The sequence below is a fragment of the Phallusia mammillata genome, chromosome 1, assembly GCF_965637545.1.
Source record: "Phallusia mammillata chromosome 1, kaPhaMamm4.hap1.1, whole genome shotgun sequence".
Classification (NCBI taxonomy): domain Eukaryota; kingdom Metazoa; phylum Chordata; class Ascidiacea; order Phlebobranchia; family Ascidiidae; genus Phallusia; species Phallusia mammillata.
The window spans coordinates 10346658-10369856 of record NC_137252.1 but is presented as its reverse complement, the minus strand read 5'-3'; the positions used below and the strand labels follow the sequence as shown (position 1 = coordinate 10369856).

The 23199-nt window shown below is 37.7% G+C and overlaps 3 protein-coding genes across 4 annotated transcripts; all 3 read left to right on the top strand.

The window, feature by feature from the left end:
• The first annotated feature begins 2458 nt into the window (after positions 1-2458).
• LOC145229480 (histone deacetylase 3-like) lies at positions 2459-4422 on the top strand. Its single transcript, XM_080094824.1, has one exon. It carries the CDS (start codon positions 2572-2574, stop codon positions 3874-3876), a length of 1305 nt encoding a protein of 434 aa, XP_079950950.1. The 5' UTR covers positions 2459-2571; the 3' UTR covers positions 3877-4422.
• Positions 4423-4464: 42 nt separating this feature from the next.
• LOC145229463 (integrator complex subunit 8-like) lies at positions 4465-12005 on the top strand. Of its 2 annotated transcripts, none has more exons than XM_080094813.1 (17): positions 4465-4679; positions 4753-4962; positions 5580-5738; positions 6074-6254; positions 6573-6687; positions 6822-6925; positions 7133-7287; positions 7617-7779; positions 8007-8131; positions 8672-9064; positions 9205-9299; positions 9441-9628; positions 9973-10268; positions 10606-10821; positions 11141-11263; positions 11322-11426; positions 11702-12005. In XM_080094813.1, the coding sequence occupies exons 1-17, from the start codon at positions 4512-4514 to the stop codon at positions 11957-11959; spliced, it is 3054 nt and encodes a 1017-aa protein (XP_079950939.1). In that variant the 5' UTR covers positions 4465-4511; the 3' UTR covers positions 11960-12005. The 2 variants fall into 2 exon arrangements, with proteins under 2 accessions (XP_079950939.1, XP_079950932.1); XM_080094806.1 differs by having other exon boundaries at positions 7133-7320.
• A 2739-nt stretch (positions 12006-14744) lies between these two features.
• On the top strand, positions 14745-19955 carry LOC145229486 (ciliary microtubule inner protein 2B-like). Its single transcript, XM_080094837.1, has 6 exons — positions 14745-14863; positions 17220-17449; positions 17787-17962; positions 18309-18447; positions 18802-19032; positions 19168-19955. The coding sequence occupies exons 1-6, from the start codon at positions 14814-14816 to the stop codon at positions 19272-19274; spliced, it is 933 nt and encodes a 310-aa protein (XP_079950963.1). The 5' UTR covers positions 14745-14813; the 3' UTR covers positions 19275-19955.
• Positions 19956-23199: the final 3244 nt, after the last annotated feature.

Below are 23199 nucleotides of genomic sequence, written 5' to 3'. Positions count from 1 at the left end.
TCAACAACAATTTAGCGTTAGCGAGCAGGGCCCTGGAGAGAAAAAAAATATGCTGGTGCAAGTCAATTTCTGGGCCCCCCTTTGAACACTATTTGTGTGCTGATGATCAAGCGTTTAATACGTTTATTCACCAAAAGAAGCTAGCCGCACTTATTAAACAGCTTGGACAATAACCTCAAATCTTTAGAGTTTTAAAAACCTAAAATTCCTATATTTTTACTGCATGCACTATAGTGTTTGTACAGCAAAGCAAACGCTCAAAAGCAAATACTGGTCTCGACATGTACTGTGTTCGCTTAAACCAGTGGTCTTCAACCTGTGGCTCGCGACCCCATGTGGGGTCGCCTAAACTTTTTCTGGGGTCGCTATAAATTTAATTCATTGGCGTTTACACGCTGAATGATAATATTGAAAGTTTACTTGAAATTTAAGCTGGTAAATTTACATGAAAATACTTTCAGCAGTTTCGGCATTACTTGAAACATTTTCCCCCCCTTATCGGAAAAAAATGGGGTCGCGTGCAAATGCTGATTTCATTTTCTCTCAAACTGAGGTCGCCTTTAAAAAAGGTTGAAGACCACTGGCTTAAACCACGGGTCACCAGAAACTTTTTTCAGCCCAAACATGGTATTTCTGAAATCCCAAAATCTGGTTATGCGACTGTTAAACTGTATATTTCAAGGGTCGGCAACGTTTTAGGCGACGTGTGCCAAAGGCTGAATTTTAAGACCGTGGCATGCTAAAAACTAAACAAGCAGTGTAACAGGTGAAATTGTTACTTCAATATAAACACACAAATCGGTTGGCGTGCCATATAACAGCACCTAGCGTGCCAAAACTGCCAACCTTGACATGCGTTTCGGGGGTTGCCGTCCCCTGGTATAGTTAGTCTCATCTTACGGGCAATGCTTGTATATTACGTCACAAGTAACCTATAGGAAGGCAATTGTTTGCGCACAATCAACACTTGTAGTCTTGTCTGTGACGTAACAAACTCGCTTTGAATCAATCATAGGCGTTGCAATCCTATGAAACTAGGTAATATCAATTCCACATATCGCGACAGGAAAACTTTCGTAGGGAGTAGTTTAATTTTTGAATGTTACAAAGTTATCAATACGATTTCGCAACCTAAAAAAATATGGTCGAGGGCCGGATGAAATGACCTCAAAAATATAAAATATATATACTCGGTATACCAACAAAAATACCTACAAATCGCACAGTAAAGTTCTGCTATTGTTTGGTTAAAGCCAACTGAACAGGTTATCTGGTAAAAGATTTTGTGTTTTTGTTGGTATACCAAGTCAAGCCAAGTCTTTTCACAGCTGAGAAGACTCAAGTCAAGCTTTCGAAAAATGTGACTTAAGTCGGATGAGACCCCATTACTGCTAATTTGTTTAAAATAATAACTGCTTTGCCGGTCATTTTCACATAGGTACAAACAGACCAATAGAAAATGTTAATACGAAGGCAGACAGCAAAGTAAACGTCTTCACACACACACATAACTGTCGCTTTATCGCGTATGTACTTAACAAATAAGGTCCAATAAAGTACCTCGCTTACTACCAAAGCTGTGACCAAATCAAATACGTGTAACAAATGCTATTATAACGTCCAGAAAACTCACCAGCACCATGTAGTCAGCGCAAATGTGCATAAGTCTTACGTTACCAAACAACGGACACAAAAAAGTAAAAAAATCAAAAAGAGATCTCGCTACAATTCGCGCATTCACCAACGTATAACAATCATAAAACTTGTTGCATAGAGTTGCAATACAAACAAATCAAACTCCACATTTGGCAATCGGCATCAACATTTTTAGTTTTAAAACAATTTTAAAAGTACACATTTCACCCTGTAATCTTCAACTTAATAATTATGGGCCCCCTAGACTCTCATGGGCCCCGGTGCGGCGCACCAGCTGCACCCCCCTCTCGTGGGGCCTGTTAGCGAGTGGTCTGAGGTCCTCGTTAGTTAGCGAGGAGTTTAGCGAGTTCCGGTTAGCGAGACGGGGATTCGTAACACCAAATCTCAACTTAACGAGGTCGTGCGTCAATACCGAGCTCGCTAAACTAAGCGAGATGTGTTCGTAATGCCGCCCCAGGTCTATTTGATACATTTAGGTCAAAATTATAACATGACTTACCAATAGTTTAATACAAAACACAACGTAGTTTTTTTATTCCATAAAATATTTGACGTCACTTGCGGCAAAATACTATTTCTATGTTGTGTTTTAGGGGATTTTATTTTGTGAAGGCAAAAGGAAAATAGAACTTTTAAGTTGTTTCACGTCACGTGTACAAATATTTGCAAAATAAACTTTTGCGTTTGTCATAGTAATGTAAAAGTGACATATTTTGATCAAAGAAAAACTTACAAAACTATGTATTGGTGAATACATATGTGACTGAAATGCCGTTTGTTTTTTGGCACAGTGTCATGTGAGTTTATATTTTGCTTTACAGGTTTGATTGTTTTATTCAGAATAGAAACATTATGAACTTTAAGATTTAGAAACGTGTTTTATTTTTTTATTACTCTGGCAAGATAAATATCACCATGACTGAGGGCCCTAAAAACAAGGTGGCCTATTTTTATGATATGGATGTTTCTCGTTTTCATTATGGTCCTGGACATCCTATGAAGCCCCATCGCTTGGCCTTAACTCATACACTGGTTTTGCATTATGGCCTCCACAACAAACTACAGATGTTTAAGCCATATCGGGCCACAAGACATGATATGTGCAGATTCCATTCTGAAGAATACATTAACTTTCTACAAAGAGTTACACCTATGAACTTGACAGGATTTACCAAGAACCTTCAAGTCTTCAATGTTGGAGATGATTGCCCTGTTTTTCCAGGACTATATGATTTTTGTTCAATGTACACTGGGGCTTCATTGCAAGCTGCTACCATGCTTAACAACAAGAAATGTGATATTGCCATTAATTGGTCTGGTGGCCTTCATCACGCCAAGAAATATGAAGCTTCTGGATTTTGTTATGTCAATGACATTGTTATTGCTATTTTGGAATTGCTTAAATATCATTCAAGGGTCTTGTATCTTGATATTGATGTCCACCATGGTGATGGTGTACAGGAAGCATTTTATTTAACAGACAGAGTCATGACTGTGTCATTTCATAAGTATGGAAACTATTTTTTTCCTGGAACTGGGGACATGTATGAGCTAGGTGTTGAAAGTGGGCGCTACTATTCCATAAATGTGCCATTAAAAGATGGCATCAACGACCACACTTATCACCAACTTTTTAAGCCTATCATGCAAGCTGTTATGGAATCTTATCAACCTACTTGTGTGGTTATGCAGTGTGGGGCAGATTCCCTGGGTTGTGACAGACTGGGTTGTTTTAACTTGACTATTGATGGTCATGGAGAATGTGTCAGGTTTATGAAGGGATTTGGTGTGCCACTTATGTTCCTTGGTGGTGGTGGCTACACAGTTAGAAATGTGGCACGTTGCTGGACGCATGAAACCTCTATCATAGTGAACCAGGATATAAGTGATGAACTGCCATACAATGAGTACTTTGAATATTTTGGCCCTGATTACACCTTGCGACCAGACACAAGTCGAGGGATTGAGAACCAAAACACTAAGCAGTATTTGGACCAACTGAAACAGATGATCTTGGACAATTTAAAAATGATAGATCATGCTCCAAGTGTCCAAATGCAGGAAGTTCCACCTGATCTTCTATCATTTGACAACTATGAGGAGTTTAGTGATCCCGAAGTGCGTGAAACACAGGAACAAGTGCTTCAGCATGTTGCTCCTGCCAATGAGTTTTATGATGGGGATAAAGACAATGATAAAGAAAGTGATGTTAGCATATAACACAATGTGCTATGTTTATTGTCGTTTAAAACCAACAAAGCATGTCACTATTATGTTTTTGTTATTTTTGCCTTATTCTGAAATGTCAGTTCAGTGTATACATTTTTCTCCATACAATTTCTTAACAATGTTACAATATTTGTACGTGGCCGTGTTTTTGAGGTTGGGGTCACAAACAAGCAAAATTTCGAATAAGACACCATTTTAAGGTATACAAATTTATTTAAGCATTGTTTTATGATGTAAAGATGCAACTCAAACGGAGAGAGCAACCGTAAATTTTTTGTATATGTTCTAGAACACTGGGGTACATGCAACTAACAGTTTGTTGCTTATCTTGCTGATTTAACTTGAAACAAAAATTAGAGGACGTTACAAAGTTCATATACTTTTCTTAATATCAAGAAAGAGTAGAGTTTTTTTATTATTAACCATTAATCTGAATTTATTTTCCAATGATTAGTGTTGGATAGGTTGAAAAAAATATTCATTGTGTTGCCATTTATAAGTATGTTTTCAATAATAAAGTTTGATTGTATCTGTTTATGCTATTGTTTGATATATGGTATTCTTTCTGTCATTTTGTAACATTACAAACTTTATGCTTATCATAGGTTTTTAGTTGGGATAGAGTCATGTCTATGACAGATTTGCTTTATCCAAGTTCCTATGTAAGAGCTGACAACAATAATGCAAAGGCCTGGTTTGAATTCCTTTTAAATCCAGATCTTTTGGTTGAACATTTGAATGAAACTGACCCAGAACCATCTGGTTGTGCATTAATCAAGCAGTTTTATGATCAGGTATTGTCTGCTTTAATTCAAATTGCTACATATATATGTATTTTTAAATTTCAATGGAAACTATTTTGTTCAGGCAAATCGACCGGTAAATGACCAAGGCCAACTGTTGCCACCTCCAGACAATGAAAGAAACAGAGCACTAAAAAAGCTTGCACTGCAAACTGCATCACTTTTAAAATGGGATTTAAATGTGTTTGACAAGGAACTGCCTATTGCATCCAGGCATCAATTGTTAACAGAATTTATGAAAGCTTGCAAAACACAAATACCACCCACTCCACAGGTGATCTATGAAGGCCCTATACATTTTTGAGACAGTGTTTTTCATTGTTTTAGTTTTTTGGACTGTTTGTATCCCATCACAACTTTTTGCAGACCAAATAGAAAAGTAAAATGATGAAAACATATTAAGTTGAGAAATATTTATGTGTGTTTTGTGGTGGTCACTGACCTTGCAAAGTGTAACTTTACATCTGTGAGCGGACCCTTCTGGTTTTGAGCAATATGAAAAATATATTTCACTGATTTGCACACACGAAGATCATAGCGCTACCAACTAGGTTTTTTGGTTAATATTGTGATTTTTATTATTATGAATCCTCAACCAACCCTAATAGCCCTAACTGTTACCATTTTTGACACAAATTGCATTTTTGAGTATTTGGAAATGCTCTTTATGCCACTTATTGGAATTCTGCAAACTTTTGTACTGTAAGTTCCTGTGATAGTAGCTCTACCCAAGACCATGTCAGTTTTAGCAAATGCGCAAGCAATACAACACCTATAATTTGATTCAAATGCAGTTAAAATGCCCCAAAGTTGGTCAATACTTGCTATTTACAGAAACGGATAAGGTTATCAAATGAATGTGTAGCATATGGTTCTTTTTCAATTGTTTAGAATTCCTTGGCAACTGCACTGGAGAGCATGAATGACCACACAATTTCATCTCTCATACTCTACTGTAGATGGGGAAGCAGGACTATTGTAAAATCTTCATTTCCTTGCAAACCAGGAGGCAGAATCACTCCAACTGTACCACAATCCATTCCTTATCAGGTGTTGTAATTGTAATGTTTGTACAATACAAGCCCTTGTAACCAAACCTAATGCAAAGTGTACTGCTAAACAAGGTTTAAATTGATCTTTAGAAAGCATTCAAATTTACCTTATAGAACTCTGTTCTCTACATAAATTGAAAACATGGCTGACTTAGTAAAATAAAAGTGTCTAAGGGATTTTTGAAAGGTAGAAAATAAATTGACATTCAATATTATCAATCTATGAAGTTTACAGTTGTGGCCTTGTGAGTAATCTTTTCTCCCAACAATGCAGGGGCAGCTGTACTATTTAAATGCCCAATTCCAATGTGACCCTACAAATTTTTTGTCCAGGCAAATGCCCAACAGCGCTGTGATGAAATTCGTGATCAAATCATTGCAATCTTAAAAGATCAAGTTTTTGACATTGTCCAGTTTCTTGAAGCTGTACTTCATCATGTGAAACGACCAGTAAAAATGCCAGGTCATAAGACAATTGCTGATGATTCAATGGGCACAAGCACTGAAAATGAAAGTAAGTTTGTTAGCTAATTTGCTCAAGCAGCTGTTAAATCAAGTTTGTTTCATTACAATTTTTTTATCCCCTTAATACTAATCCAATGTAGTTTGTGTAATATCTTATTTTTGTTTTTGTCTTTTTGAAATTTGTACACACAAATTTTGTACAGCATGGTTCCACGTTTTCTGCCATGATGCATTTTGTACGTTACATTACCTATTTTTTAGAGAATTTCTTGTACTCTGCTATTCAGAACTAGATATTGACACAACTAGTTTATTTTCATACAAGACAACAAGAAATGAATACTGACAACCCTATTTAATTTTCCAGGTGATATTGTTATTTCATGTGAGGAACTGCATGCACAGATTTGTTATGATCTTGGATGTCTTCACTTCAGTCATAGCTTTTATGAGAAGGCCAGAGAGATGTTTTCACATGTAAAGTGGGTAAACAAGAAGTTTTCAATTCACTCTTGCAGCTGATTTAATGTTATATGTTGGTTTGTTATCATCCATTGCTTTTGTTGCTATGGAGGTCAATGTGTTGTGTCTTTGAAACCTTTGAATGTTTTTGTAGGGAATGGTTAACTAGAGTTCCAGAGAACTCATCAGGTTTTTGTGAAGTTGATGAGGCTACTTTGAATGGCTACAGAGTTGCCTGTCAAATGGTTACTAAAACAGGTAATTTTGTTGCTAGTGTTTTGAATGTATGGATTTTTCTGGCACCAAATAAAAGAATGGTGGTACATTGGCATAGTGTTTGAGAATACATTTGTATTGTCAGTAAGCAGCTCATGCTTCACACAGCGCATTATCTAGTCGGGTCTTGAAATTCAGTGCATGAGTGCCCCAATTAAATGTTCAAGCTGTTTTTTTATTTTATTTAAGAGAGTGTAACGGATGATGCAGTGGCAGAGTGTGAAAGTTTATGTTTGAAAATTGAAGATTGTTTGAAACGGAAGGGTTCAGCACTTCGTGAGATGGCAGAATACATTATTGAGGATATTTACAAGAAAGAACTTTCAACTTCGTATCTTGATGAGGTATCAAACAAATTTTCTTTCTTCCTAGTTCAGGTGAGAAGCCAATGCAGTTGCATTCTTCAAATGCAATTTTAACCCGTGAAGAATGTGTAAAAGACTTTGTGTGGTCATAAAACTTAGGTTTGATTCGTTCTGGGGTCAAAACAAAACGGTATTTCCACATACTAAGGTCGTGATACGATATTCAGGCAACGAACTAAAAGCGCAAAAATATATTTTAATCAAACGGCCAAAATCAGAAACATTGCACTTGTTGATAAGAATACGACATTCTGGAACCAGGGTATCTCCTGTGTTTTGTACCCGAATAAAAGACTTGCACACAACAGGTGGAACGCAAAGTATTGTACTCCGGTGATGAGTCTTATGGTGGAGACATTCTGTTCGATGTCAAGTGGACAGTTGCAGTTCGACGAGCCGTAAGAGGTTTTGACCAACCTACCGGTTTATGGACATCAATGATGAACATCGCACAACTTCAAAGAATAGTTGGTGCGTTATAATGCCGGTAGCTTAAGGACAGTACCAATACTATGTATTTGGCAATTTAAATACGACCCAATCCTTCCTCATGATGACAGTCGTCCCCATTTTTGTAGCGAAATGGTCAATGCGGAACAATCTTTTTTTTTAATGCGGAACAATCTTTTTTCTTTTTTTTTAAACAAGTACAATATCAAATTAAATACTCTGACCCCTATTAATTGCTTTGCTCGTAGGTATTGTCCAACAGGTGGCGCCATATGTAAACTCCGAAGAAGCCGAAAGACTAGGAGGTTTTCTTACTTCACTGTCCAACAACTTGCCAGAACCCTCACTCGTAGAACAACTTTTACAATTTGAGGTGAATGTGACAACGAGAACGTCTCTTGAAAACCAAAGAAACACAGTCGATCAGAGTTTTAGGCGATCCCGATTTTTTTTATTGGATTGTGAATTAGACCCTCGCTTTCGCTGATCCGCGTCTGACCTACTTCTCTGCAATGTCAGGCGTTATATTTTCTCCGAAAACCTATGAATGGTTTAATTCAATGTCGCATTTTTCAATCTCGGCAACGAGCAACATTTGACTGTCATTTGGTTTAAATTTAAATCTATTAAGTTGCACCCCTTCGGAAAAAAATATTTTCCCATTTTTGCTTAAACCCACGTTTTAACTGTTTATACGTACGAAAAACAAAAAAGGACATGACCATCATAGTGTTGTCTATAGTTGGTAAACTTTTTGTGAAAATATACGCTTTTTCAATTTGTTGTTTCTAGAGTTGGTTCATGTACTATAGGTCGGTTAATTGCATCAACCAGTGTAAAGCTGATCCTCAATTTCTGGAGGCCACCATGTTGACTAAATTGGATCTACCGAAAAATACTTTTAAACTTGCAGGTTACGCGCAAATTCATGCACGAAGACGACGTAAATGATCTTATCCTGCGCATAAAAGGCGAACAAGACAACACACGTCAGGAAACAAGCGACCAACCAGAAACTTCCACGTTGCAAACCAAACCAACAACCCCTGAGAAACTTTTGCTACGAACACTTGAACCCACAGAAATCAAGGAAGCTTTAAAACAGCTCCATATTGCCGCCAGTGGTAAGAAATACTACAGTTTGGTTGCCAGTTGGGAACTATCAAGTGCTTATGTGTCGGCGATCACTACTTCAACCACCGACGCGGAGAGTTATGATTTTTACCACATTGTGCTTGCGAAGGCTTTTCACTGCGTGAGAGACGGGGCTTACTCTACTGCCAAACGAATGCTGACGTTTGTGCAGGTTTGTATATTTCTATGCACGAAAGCATAAGATCTTGTGAAATAAAGGGGCGAATTATAACCAACACATTAATCATTTAAATATTTTATTTGGTCTGAACACCATACCTCCCACTTTAAGTTGAGTGGCTTTTATTTTAGAAAAGTTGCACAACAAAAAGCGATCAAAAGATACAAAAAATCGCCACAAACGAATTGTTAAAAGTAGAAGTGATGGAACTGCTCGACGATAAAAGGTAAGTGTTGAAAACTGTGGAACACTGAACAAAAACAGTGGAAAAACAAATTGATTTCTAGAACTTGTCCAGCATTGGTCTCCGATTTGATGTTGTTTGGTGTTTTTGTGTGAAAAAAAACTGTATGTGCTTTGTCTATAGCTTGCATTATTCGGATCGCGAGGAATGCAGTGAATTGCGAAATCAACTTGGCGACGTTGTAACAAGATGTCGTCATCTTCTGGCCACTGCGTCCGACCAATCGAAACAGGCTAATTTGCCGCCAATTCTGGTCCCACTATGCGCTGCTATGTTACTCAATTTGGAAGATTTGTCATTTTTTATGAGCGGTGAGGTTAACACGATCTTATTTCAATCTGCTACATTTAAGGTTGTACAATTTTACATGCGCCAAGTAGTCTTACATTTCAAACACCATTCGATTTATCGTTTTGTTCTCTAGCAGTTAAAATAAATACCGGTCTCTTAAACGGGTTCACTTTTATGATAAATTTTTGGTTTTAGATAAAGGGTTAAAATTGTTTGTTCTGTTTTATTTATTACTTAATTTATTTAAAACGCCAAAGTCTTTTCTTAAATCTCAAAATTCCTTCAGTAATGTTGTGCGTTTTGTCTTGAAGATCACAATAAAACCGTCAAACTCAATTTTAGATTTCTATGTAATTTATTACAGCTTCAAGGGGCCCTTCTTCAGCTCCGTGTCTACGAATTGCATGCCTTCTATCACTGGTAAGAGCAGGTGTCATAGATCGCAGTCTCGAACCACGGAAAGCTGTGCACGATCTATGGTCGGCTGCCATGGGTATTTATGCTACTGCTGCACCTTTGGCAAGCTCAATGTCTGGTCGGGGATCATCGAAAAAGCAACAGACAGAACCATTACGAAACCTGCTGCCGTCAAATGCAATAATCGCTCGACCCGAGTTTCTGCGTTTCATAAAACTGCTTCGTAACCCTCATCTAATGCAGGTGAGCGAAGTTGCCAGCAACGTGATCAAGTATTTGCGCGATCTTCTATTGTTGAGTTTCGTTAAAGTAGTTTCGTATGGCAAAATGCATTGCAAATACCCTTGAATGGCCGCGGCTGGCGTATTTTTGCGACAGCCAACATCAATTGTATCATTCTTTGCGGTATACTTTATTTCCAAAACCAAGGCATAAATTTCTTTACCTGGAAATAGATGCGTGTTTGCTCATGCAATTATTTCGCGAAAAATTGTTTGGTGAAATTTTATGTGACAAGCTTCGACCACTTTAGTAAACGATGGCTGTATTTTTTTCAAGCACAAATATTATTTTATCTTAGATCGTTCTTTCACTTTTGGTGCATCTTCATCGGCTCTGTCGGACCGACATTTTATCTGACATCACTGTACCCGACGCAAACGTCATCAACGCGCTATGGCCGACCGGTTTGGACGGAGCTCCTCTCAGCGGTCCTTGTGTGACATTAGCATTGCGCGAAACCCTAGCTCACTGTTTGACATTGCAGCCGCAGAATAGAAGCTGGCTGCGAACATTGGTAAGAGTTTTTAAATTAGTTCATTGGTAATGTGTCATGCAGTTGCTTAAATGTGTTTTGCTAATTTTGTATTTAAGCTTTGTTTTAAAAGGGGATCTTACTCAACTTGCACTCTTTGCGAACAGAAATCAGATATAAGTCAGATTGGGCTTATGAAATATTTATCCAGTTTTGCATTGGCAGCTGTGTGTATTAAAGTACATTTAGCAAATATTTGACTTTATTTCAAAATTCTATCAAATCACAAACAGACTCGCAATATATGTACATTTGCTTGCTTTTTCGATTAACTAATAACACTGTCGTATTTGTTTTGCAGGCTGACGTACATTACGCATTCAGTAACTATGGGGCGGCTTTGCGTAGTTACCTGTTGCTAGGGGCGTATGTCACCAATTACTTCACTGATGTACCTAGCAACGGCCCGTACGACGATGACCAAGTACGTTTTAAATTTTGTTGTTTTCTTTTAAATATATCAACAAATGTCCACGCTCTAGATTATTCAGCGCATGATCAAATGTTGTATGCACATGAAATGTTTTACGCAAGCGGCAGTTTTGTGTCAACTGACAAAGGAAGTAGATTACCAAACTGCTTTCAAGGTGAGCTCGATTCTGGAAATTTGTCTAATAAATAGTACTGGTTGATTTTGCATTCTCTGAAAAAATTGTTGCATAACAGTACAAAGCAGTAATAAACACTAAAAAACGGTCTGTGCTTTTTTTTATTTCCAACGATTTGCGAGACATGCATTTTTATGCTTATTATTTTCTTGCTTGTGCTGGAAATAAAATGCATGAAAAATTGATTTGACTTTTGGAACAAATATGTTTTTTATGAGGTGAAAAGCAAATAAAATTGCCCAAACACTTTTTAGGCGTTGCAGGAAAACCGTGAATGTTGTGATGCTGTGGAATATCACTTAAGCGAACATATTTGGAATGTACAAATTCTTGAACACGCCACTTTCGAAAGACGGGAATCTGGCGAGAATGGTAAAAAGTCGATTTTGATGAGCGCCATCTCGCGACCAGAACTCAACCACAACAACCCACCAAAAGTGGGCGCCAGAGTGAAGCAATTCCGAATGTGTCGATTTTTCCAAGCTATGTCAAGACAGTATCTGTGCAGATGACATTAATACAAACTTTTGCGAGAATACAATGTTGGCCATATTGAAACCCATGCTTCGAGTTATATTCAGGTTAGGATTGATAAATGCTAAGTTTATGATGCGACTGCGACTATTATGTGCACATATGCAAGATTTTCGTCCAATCTTGCCTAACACTGTGAAACCAAAATGTTCTGATTTTCTTCAAATCATACAAATCAAAACAGCAGCAAGTTATTCACAAAACTTTATCACATCAGACGAAGCACGGACTCTAATAAAATTTCTCAAAACAACTTATGGTCGTAATCCTCCGGATTGGCGTCCTAACTATTAAAAAAGTCAACTTAGAAAATATTTAATAAAAAATATATGTGTCTTTATCCAAATATTGGCCAATAATTCAAAGATTTTGTTTTGATGCGAAAAGTTAAATAATTAAAACCCTGTTTTGAAATCTTGGCAATTTCTCTGATTCAAAAGTCTGTTTATTTCTACTGAAAACAGAGCTTTCTCGGGTATCAAACCGCCGTTAGGGATAATGTAGCCGATTAACACAAGGCATTACGTCAATTTGGTAGATGCTCTCTTCGCCTGTTGTGAAACTAAACTTAAAACAAAAATAGCCTTTTTCAAACATGCCTAATTATAACTCCTTCAGTTGTTTACTTCTGTTTGGATCTATGACAAGCCAATGCAAAAGCGTTACTAACTAAAGCAAATGTTTTAGGCTTCAGTAGCCCAGTATAGGTAAACATTACAAGTGCAACTCTTAGATTTATTAGTTCAGTGCTAAAGGATTTACAATATCGTAAAACGTAGGAACCATTGATTACACTGGTGCTTTATTAGTAAGCCATGTATGCATGAGTATGAAATGGACATTCCCATTGGTCAGGTGGACGCATTCCCGAAGGCCTATTTCTTTCTCAAGGCGTGACCACAAGGCATTGTCTCAAATTCGCGAGAAGCGGGGTAACATGTTGCCAGCCATTGAGATCCGACAAGTACCGGTAATTGTACGCTTTTTCAAGCCGCCCGCCCATTGAAACGCTGGAAGAACGGCGCAAATCACTCGGAGCTTGTAACTTCTCAGCGCCGCCCGCTATTGATTTAACCCTCAGGGTGCCTTTGTTCGAAGCAGGCGCACCGCACAATGTTTATTGCTGGTCGAGTTGTACCCGTTCATTTTTCACAACGATCGGTGCCGCGTAAAGCTTATGAAGACTAGGTGGGGTGATGGAGTCAAGTGATTTTCAGATTCGGATTTCGTCGATCGCTTGTCTGCAGTCTTGTTGTGTAAGCTTTGGGCGCGCGGCCGCCTGACTACTGGGACCGCCCAACTCTTTTTCAGCGGTGGCAACGGGGCTTGTTGGGGCGGGGAAATGGAAAGCAAAACCCTTCTGGGACCTTGTTCCTGGTCCGGGACATTCGGTAAGGTTACGATAGGGGTCAATCGCTACCTGAAGGATTTAGCACAAGATTCAGCTGCAGATGTTAAATGGTTGAACGAGAAAAAGTAAAGCCTACAATATACACTGGCAACCTGGCTTTAGATACCGATTTCAAACAGCCTACCGTAAACATGTTTCTGAGAGGAACGTCTGAGAGAATTCTTGCCTGGAGTCCTTCAGGCATTTCTACTCAAACGTTTAAACTTACCAAGCATTGAAGATAAACTCAACTCAGATAGTCTTGGACCACTGGAAGCGAATAGTCGTACTTAAGGAAGGTAGTTGTAGTTGTGCACGTAGACAGTATTGTGGTTTGATGATTCTAGTTAATATTTACGACACAAAGGATAAAAGAGTATCACAGCCTGTTTAAGTGGCTGTATTTCAAAAGGGTGCGACTGTTTAAATAGATGAAAATATATAAGATATTATTATGTGCGCCTGCGTGGTGAGTTATAACATTCGTTGTACTTGACGCGACAGTTTCCATAGCAACGTTTTCCCCAAATTTCACGGGTAGAGATCAATATTTACCGGGAAATCGAGGTTTGTCGCATAAATGAATAACCTGACCTTGCAAACAACCAGCTAGTACTTCGCGGTTTTGACTTGCCTTTGTTTGTTAACTCAATGTAAATCAATTTATCGGACTCTGAAGCGTTGGGTATTAACACCCACTCATACATAAAGGTTTAGCCACACAAAGCTACCATTAAATTCTTGAGGCTGTTTAAAGACGTGCCAAATGGATCAATTCAGCGCGACGCGTTGCACAAATAGCAACACCGAGACAGGTTCAGTGTTTACGTAGTTAAGGCCTTTATACAATGTTGTCTACGTAAGGCTACAAGCTAATGTGTTTTTGCTTTGGTGGAAAAGATAGGCTTACCAATTGTGATTTGGTGCAGTCAACGACAAGATGGCTACATTAGAGCTCGCCCCGATAAGGATGTGAGTTCATGGCATCATTCAATCGTTTGTTCTGGTCTTAGCTTGTTAAAACACATGGATTGGAGGTTAATCCATCAAACTGGATACAATACATCGGTTGGTTTTGGCTAAGATCGCTTGGCGTCGCAGATTTTATCAGATTTGGTGTGACAAAACGTTTTTGTGAAAAGCAACTGCGGGAAAGTTTAACTTTGTACAATAAAAATGAGTAAAAATTTAATTTCACGTCTATTGGGCAACACTTGATTTTGTGGTTCCTTTATGTTTCCGTACTCAGAATTTTGTTTTGAAATCCTAATCTTAAACACCTATCTTAGTTCATGCCTTTATGACCAATTTCACTTGTATTTTCAGATATACTGTTTCATGTCTGAATCATTTCATTTCCGACATGTAGTTTTACCTGACTTATTTGTTAGTTGTCAAACAAGTTAATACCTTTGCCAATTGGATATCGACCAACGATTAAAATGCCTCGACGGAGCGAATTGTTTACCGAAGACCCTTATTACCTTCCCAGGTAAGGTTTATGTTTGTTTTGCAAGAAAAATGTTTACCAGATATAGATGGTATGGATTGTCCGGGGAATAACGACACTAGTTACAATTTCGATTTTAGTGCTTCAGTTTGGTATGCTTCAGCTTTGGGGGAAATGCGTCTAATATTTTGGAGTTTGGTGTCATGTGAATTCAATGTGATAGTTATCGTATGCCTTTAATTGAAAAACGCTTTGACAAAACACTTTATGTGCTGATGTGTGATAATGCTTTTTGATGTCAACGTAACACAACGGATAAAACAGTATAAAACGACTTAATTCCGTAAACATACAAAAAGTACAAATTAAATTCCCACCTTTGTTGTGCTTAAAACATGGAATAACAAATATAAAGAGCGAATATCAAATTATGGAATGGAAAAGATGGAAAAGTTATTTTAATTCCCTAAAGCGCAGCATATTTTTTACGGCGTTGCATAAACCACGTTCAGGAACGCTTTTGTGTGCGAGGAAAGTTACCCAGTATCCGTTGTACTTAAAGTCAAGGCCACCTGTGTTCCATTAAGCAAACAAGGCACGTTAATATTTCCACGGGCTTGCCAGGAAAAAATTAAATCCGTAGGAGTTGGTGACGGACTGTCAAATGTCAAATCGCTTAGGGTCGATATACCTGCGGGCTGAATGGTTTTGGAACGCCGACAATGGGTGTAGCTTTACGACACAATGACACATCGTTGTACGGACGATGGCCCGCGTAACCTGGTCCGCTTTGTGTTTCAGGCAAAGTTATGATCCCTTTGTCAACTGCGACCTTCTATGAAACCTCCATGTTTACGTTTTTAATCCCACCAGTCTGCAAGCGTAAATTAAACCAGGTTATATCGACATTTGGGGTTTAGTAAACAATGACCATCTTTAGCTGTGTCTGCAAAGGTTAAATATACCTTTGTTTCAAATAGTATGCTATAGCAACAAAATACCCAACGGTTTACTCAACAAGCTTTTATTGATGAAGTATATTATGGCTTTTGGATTTGATAAAAATATGTTGGTCGGCTGGCATGACAGGTGGTGCGTCGTATTTGTTTCAAAAACATGAATAAAATAAAACACTGTATTGTGGAGAAATGAGAACTATATGCTTACTCAGGGGTCGCCTAGTCTTTTCATAATAGCCACAACTAATGCCGAAACGGAATACAATAATGCCCTTAAATTTTTTTGATTTCACTCTGACGAAGAAAAAAAACACCACGAATAATATCCTTGTAATGGCTGCAAGCTATCGTTATTTTATTATCGCTTCATGATATCAGACGTTTTTAAATGATTAACACTTGATTTGGATCCACCTGAACATTTTTTGTCAGGTCTGTTTTATAAACCTTGTTACAAAATATGCTTTGAGAGAGCACAAAAAAACACTTTACAACTATAAAAACTTTATGTATTGAACTTTATTTTCACATGACAGAATTTTGCATGATATTTTAAATCCACTCATTTCTTGGGACTTTACCAGTTAAAGACATGAAATTAAAACAAAATCAACAAGCTGTGTTTGGGCGGTAAACTTAAGGACAAAATCGCTTTAATCCAATGAAGCAGTGATTAAATTAAAGAAGCGTGCCATCAAAAGCTTGGGTCATATTACAGCTGTGTGCGTGAAAGTCCACTTATAACCGTTTTAAGTGCCACTATGGGCTTAAAAGCTTAACGCACGAGCAGCGATTGTTGATGCTTGGATGCCACTTGAATGAGTATTAGCAAAGTATGGATATTGATTATCCAAAGCTTTGGTTGTATTGTTTGGTTTGTGTAACCTATAGGCCGCTGTAAGTTTATTTAATTACAAATTTCGGGTTTTATGCGTTGAGTTTGCATGTATGAACAGAACTTTCACAAAGCTTTAGTTAGGCATGTTCAATATTTTTTACAATGTTTTGACTAATTTCACAGATGGTTTGGATGTAAAGCACAATGCATAATGTTCTTTTGGATACCATAGCCTTTATAAAAAAAAAAGTATCTACAGGTAAAAGTATAAAGCAAAACCAGATTGCCCTGTTGATGTTCAGCCACTATTCGTAGATTTATCAAACGTTTGCTCGGTGAGGAAAGTATACCCCGCACCCAGCCCAACAGTTAGTGTGATTTTTTTGTTTGAGTTTCATCATTCGTTTAGTGTTTCGCATAATTTGCATCACACCGCATGCAGCTAATGATGCAATCGATCGACAGATGCTATTAAACAGTGCACGCGAAGTCATTTTACAACCAATTTTACATGTATTTTTAGCTGCAAGGGAACAATCTTGCCGATTTTTCCAACTTACTTTAACAAAAATGGTAAATTCTAGTTTTTAATGTGTTACAGATACTGCGGCTATTTGCCACAATACAAATACAGGATCGGTAAAACGTACGGGCGCCACTCGGTGGAAATTCTCACAGACGACAACGTCCATAAGTCCGGTCAGTACGTACTTACTCCCACTGATGCGGTCCACCCACCTCCACTGGATGAGCGGAGGTTAACCCTGCGGTCCCGGGGAGACAGCTGGGGAAATCAAAACTTGACGGAACAAATGGTTCCTGGTTATACAGGTGATTTTATACAAAATTAAATCAAAATAGAATTGACTTTTCTGGAATCACATTTTAAATGTTTTCTTACGGGCTGCGTAATATCGTTGATGATTTGTGGTTTCAATTTAAACCCAGTCTGTAATTTTCAATCAAAATCTTTGACCCTGTTGTTTTACCTAAAGTAAACCGCGATAGAGTGCATCCAAATTATCCAAAAGTAAAACCACCTATAAAATTTTCAATGGAATATCTCCGATGGGCCAAAAGTTTACTCATAAAGGCGGCGAGTGTTAATGTTTAACAAAAGCTCCTAAATGATTGGTAACCGTGAAAAATATCGTGCTTGACTGTTTAGGTTACATACCAAAGAGACAGCATTACTTTGCCAACACTTACGGAGAAATGTGCCGAAGTGCACTGAGTCACCACGAAACAGAACAGCAGGATATCAAAGGCAAACAACACCAGCTCAAGAAGGTCTTTGCCCTACAGACGGGAAGCATAAGACCTACCACCGACGAAGAAAAATCGGTAAATTTCTCTTGAAAGATTTTGTTTAAATGATTGTGGCGTAAGGACATAGTCAAATTGACTTTAACATGTTTTTACAATACCAAACGCGTTACCATTTAGTTAGGAGGAGTTATATCAAACCTTTGCTAGTATTCTTTTATTCAAGCTTGATTGGTAAAGTCCTCAACCCCAATAATCTTTGGAATACGTGGAATGTTTATATCAATTACTTTGCACATGAGATGTGTCAATCGCCTTTAGCAATACTGATTCAATCGTGTTTTTTTCAGTTTCTTCTTTGCTCCTAATTCTGTCCCTTGGGCCCAGTTTTGTGCATTAGTTTACATAAGTGTTCTCTGTTTAGTTGTTGACGTCACGCTACGCGACTCCCTTGTCCCCTCAAGCGAAAGATGCCAAGCGGTATCAGTCACCACAAGAGTTTAAACCATACGGATCGCCGTACTTCATGGACAACGAGAACCCGATGAAATGGTTTAAATCAGGTTTGCAATGAGATATATACCTTTGTACAGTTGACACTAAAAGCTTTTATCTGAGTTGATGTTGTTGCAAAACTATGATTGAAAAGTGATACCTTAATAAGAGAAGTAACTAAACTTTTGTTTAAAGATAAACGCAACGCTTGAGCACAGAATACTTTATTGTTCTAGTAAATATTGCTGCTAAAAGGTTAATTACTGTTCTCAACATCTTGTGTCACATTGTACTCTCAGTGGCAAAACAACGTTTGCATCAACTGAACTTATTTCAATAAATCAAATAAATCATGTAAAGTATATGCCGTTTGTATTTAGAAGCCAGATGTAATTTCATAGTCTGAATCTTAAACTTTTTAGGTTACACCGGGTTTGTCCCTCGCACCAGAGAGCTGATATCGCTAGGCTACCCAGTGCAGAGCAAAAAAGGACTTTCCCTTTTCAATGACGCCGCCAAGACCCGGGCCGAAAGCGCTGACGTGGACCATGGTGAACGCGTCACAAAACCGCGCGCTCACCCGCACAAGGACAAAACCATTATTTACCCGTCGAATATCGGAATGGTCCCACACTACACTGGATATATACCAGGTAAATTTGGTAATTTACTTTAACCAAAACTTTTCTAGCAATCCACCTACAATTGACTTCGTTGTAGGCGTTTGTAGTTTTTAGACAATTATTCTTTAAATTAATAATTATATTAATTATACATTTGTTTTATAGGTTACAAGTACATGATCGGGCATACCTACGGCCAACACACCAATAATACTTTAAAGCTACCCCCAGCGGGACAATCTGGAGTTCGATCGCTGACTACGGCGGCGTAACGATATATGTTACTTGTTCGCTACATGCTAGAACGCGCTAAGAGGCTACTTTTGCATGTTTCCTTTTGATTCGAAAGACAAACGTTATTAAATAATTTCTGTCGATTTTGAATCATAAAGTGCGCAAAACGCCTACAAAAGTTATTAATATTACTCATTTGTTATTTAAAATAAATGCTTTAGTATGGTTTCAAATATAAATTGAACTAAACAAAGTACGTTAATCGTTTTAAAGCAGGCAGTTGCAAATCTTATTTATTGCCTAATGATTAAAGTAATATTATAATAATCTAGTTTTTCGCATTTTTTTTGTCGCACCCAACTAAGAAATTAGCATATTATTTAAACATAGGATGGATCGTTATCTATAGGCTAGATTCAAAGTCAACGCGTTGTATTCAGGTGCTTCTTGTTTAGTTGTTGTAAAGCTCCTTTAGAATTTAACGCCTGTTCTTAGCACTACTATTCAGACGAAACGCTTTGGTTGTGTTTCAGGCACTAAGAATACGTTACAAATGTACTAAACCAACAATACTATCGTCTCATTGTTAATTGTACGGTAATTTTTGTTTTTACTTACTGTTAGGCTAAATTAGACATCCTATGTTTTATGCGTAGTAAAGTTCGAAATTGTCCTTTTTGTGTATCAGCGTTATATATTCATTTGACAATAAACACAGTATTACACTTTCAATGTCAGGGGGGAATCTCTCGTTACACTTATTTTGCGCAAAAACCCACAGATCGCTTAGCAATGGTTTTCAACGTTATTTTTGGGCAATGTCCAATATTCGAAACCGGTACCAAGAATACTGCGTTGTCTAGGTTGCATTGCATGAAACTATGTACCGCGCATTAAATTTAATTGAAATGACCATATACCTTGTTTACGTATCTAAACCTTCAAAAAATAATGATATTGCGCATAAGGCCTTAAAAAGGTTCTTATGAGCCGCAATAAAAACAGAGTGGCATCAACTGAACTGAAAGACAGGAGTTTCACAAGGCTACAAAAGGAAATTAGGGTTGTCATTCTTTAGTTGCTTTTGCTGTAGTAAATACCACAAACAAACCAGTTATGTTGCTTTTGAAACCAAGTTATCACTGAAGCGACATTTCCTTTATGCGTGTGATAAAGAAAAGTTGAGCTGTAGTATACTGTGTGTTTCACTTTTGTTTTTACTATATAAAAAACGTAAAGAATGATTGCAAAGACTTTCGTGGTTCTAGCATCACCGGAAGCGGCATTTCCTTTATGCGTGTGACAAAGTAAAAGTTAATCTGCCTATTACAGTGCGTTGCTCTTTTGTCTTTACTATAAAAAAGCGTAAAGAATGGTTGCAAATACCATAGTGGTTCTAAAAACGGCGACCCACATCCGGACAGTGACATCCTTAATAAAGTATCATTACTTCAAAAACATTATTTCAAAAACGCATCATTACTTCAAAATCTCCAAAAAATTCTACGTGAACTTTCACTATTCGGCGTAGAACGTAACGTCACGTCCCTAGCAGTCGCAATGATTGCGCACTCGTTTAACTTCGAGAAGAGGTGTTGACAATGCGCACCCTTGACACACAAAGGAAGACGCACTGCATGCAAATTTGCGACACGCGCGTATCTTCAACTTAACTTCCAGCTGCTGAAGTAGCTAAAAGCCTTACCACCGGAAGGATTTTGTGAGTCAACTGTAATCAACACGGAAGCTATAGATAGTTCGGCGTCTGCACGTGATGTTGTGAAGGATATTGCTTGATGCTTGTTTGTAGCAAAACACGCCCTACAAGAAACAAACAAGCCAATATAAAAAACGATAACGTTTCGACAATTTCAATGTTATTCTCAAATGAAATACAAAACCCAACCAGCAAGTAAAACCAGAAAAGGCAAGAATAACATTACACACGGATTATTATATTTTTTAAGTTGTCTAAACGTCAAGTCGTTGTTTATTTGAACATTTTTGACTGTGTATAGACTTTGACGTGATTTATATTCAAGAAAATAGTTTACTCCAAAGTTACTGCATTCGGAAAGGAGTACCACCTAAAAAAACATTTATAGAGTTGTGGTATTTTAAAATCTTTGTTATTTTATGACACAATCTTGCTGGCGAAAATTGAGACAGCTTTAAACGGATTTTTCCAGAGTGACATCACATTCCACTAAATCAATGTGTCACCACATATTTTGGCACAACTTAGCGTCCCATGACAAATGATATGGATTACGACGTTCTTTGGAGTTTCGTTATGGTAACTTGGTTGGGCCACGCTGGAAAACCGGAAAATTCTGCATGTGATTCCTGAAACAAACTTCGGGAATTACCTAAATTATATGTAGTCAGCGACCCGTGTTTTTTTCGTTTAGCGGTTAACGTTGTGGTTATTCCTTCTAAGTTCTTGGGGTTGATAATTGAATCTTTTCAGTGCCGCTTTGCGAAGCGCGAAACCACTATTTTCGAAAAGGAACTTTTCTAACATTGAACTAAGACTCGAAAACTTACTCCGTGTTTATTTCGGCTATGTGGCAAAACACCATTTTTACGACCTAAACATAATCAACGAAAACATTCCAAGAGCTGCACCCAAGCATATATATATATACGTAGGAAGTCGAGATCATTTGTTATTACGGCGAATATTGCAAATAGACTATATGAACTTCTATGATCGTTGCCGCAAAGTATAGGAACGCGCTATTAAACAGGTCTATTAACATTTTATTGAGCAAATGGAGATGCATTAATTTGAAAAAGTTGCGCCCGTGAGTAACATTGGCGCGAATACTCAAATGTTGCACAAGAACGGCTGTAAGCTACACTTTTGTCGCCAGCACACATGATTTCGTTCCCAATAACTGACAGGAAAGTACCGTCAAGTTTTTTAACTATTAAGTATCCAAAGATGTCATGCATCCTGTGTATTGGGTAATTTTAGCAATCATTACATGAATGTGATGACAGCATAATTAGTACAATTAAAATTTGTACAATTTTCAAACTCACAGCAAAAACTTCATCATCGGAAGAAAGTTAATTTCAGCATTTTGCCTGTCATCGCGTATAAGCTCCAAAGATTTTTTGGCGCCTTAGTGTTGTTCCGAAATCCAATTCTCAAATAAGAAGTTTCACAAGTACGGGACTTTTGGATATTCTGGTCTACATAACGAAACTAACGTTTTCCTGGTGAAAGTTTAGATACAGTTCGCAGAGTGTTTGTGCCAACCAAAGAAAAACGAACTTTGAGATAAAACCCAAGCCTTGATGCGTGCTGGTACATGGCAACGCATTTTTATCGAATGACATCATCCTCCCAAAAACGTGCATATAAATTTTACATTTGGTGGAACTCTAGTCAGTAGGCCTGTGTCAAAAGAGTCTGTTTTGCGGAAAAGAGTAGTGTATGTAACGATGCAAAAATTCATCAGGTTAGTCATCAGGAAATGCCAACTAATGAGCAGTAAACTATTACCAACTAAAAAGCAGTCACCATCCAATGTGTGCAGCGTTTGTTTTTAAAATCGCACAACATTTATAGTCCGCTTGTTTTTTTGTGATTCTTGTTTACGTATCGATATATTTCATGGAAGCTTGACTATTTTGCTGCAAGTTGACTATTAGAAGCTTGACTATTTTGCTGCAAGAAGTGTTAGATTTGAATTCCATCTTCGATAAAATATATAAATAATTGGCTAAAAAAGACTCTTGAAACACCGAAGCTATGCAGTTCCTATTAGTTTGCGGGATCAAAACGATAAGACTTATATTGATTATATTAATGTACTTCGGCAAACGACGATTATTCAGTCCTATCTAGGGGATGTAGGAGAGAATAGAGCTGTCGTACAGTCACGAAGCGACTTCCTACAAAACAACAACGTAGGTCTAACCAGCTTCCGTCGCCAGTGCTCTGTGCAGTAA

Bases quoted from the DNA above. Each gene is read 5' to 3' on its own strand.
- LOC145229463 (XM_080094806.1), top strand. From the start codon at position 4,512: ATGTCTATGACAGATTTGCTTTATCCAAGTTCCTATGTAAGAGCTGAC. The intron at 4,680-4,752 runs GTATTGTCTGCT...TATTTTGTTCAG, and splicing joins TCAAGCAGTTTTATGATCAG to GCAAATCGACCGGTAAATGA. The intron at 7,321-7,616 runs GTGAGAAGCCAA...TGCACACAACAG, and splicing joins TTTCTTTCTTCCTAGTTCAG to GTGGAACGCAAAGTATTGTA.
- LOC145229480 (XM_080094824.1), top strand. From the start codon at position 2,572: ATGACTGAGGGCCCTAAAAACAAGGTGGCCTATTTTTATGATATGGAT.
- LOC145229486 (XM_080094837.1), top strand. From the start codon at position 14,814: ATGCCTCGACGGAGCGAATTGTTTACCGAAGACCCTTATTACCTTCCC. The intron at 18,448-18,801 runs GTTTGCAATGAG...TAAACTTTTTAG, and splicing joins GATGAAATGGTTTAAATCAG to GTTACACCGGGTTTGTCCCT. The intron at 19,033-19,167 runs GTAAATTTGGTA...TTTGTTTTATAG, and splicing joins CTACACTGGATATATACCAG to GTTACAAGTACATGATCGGG.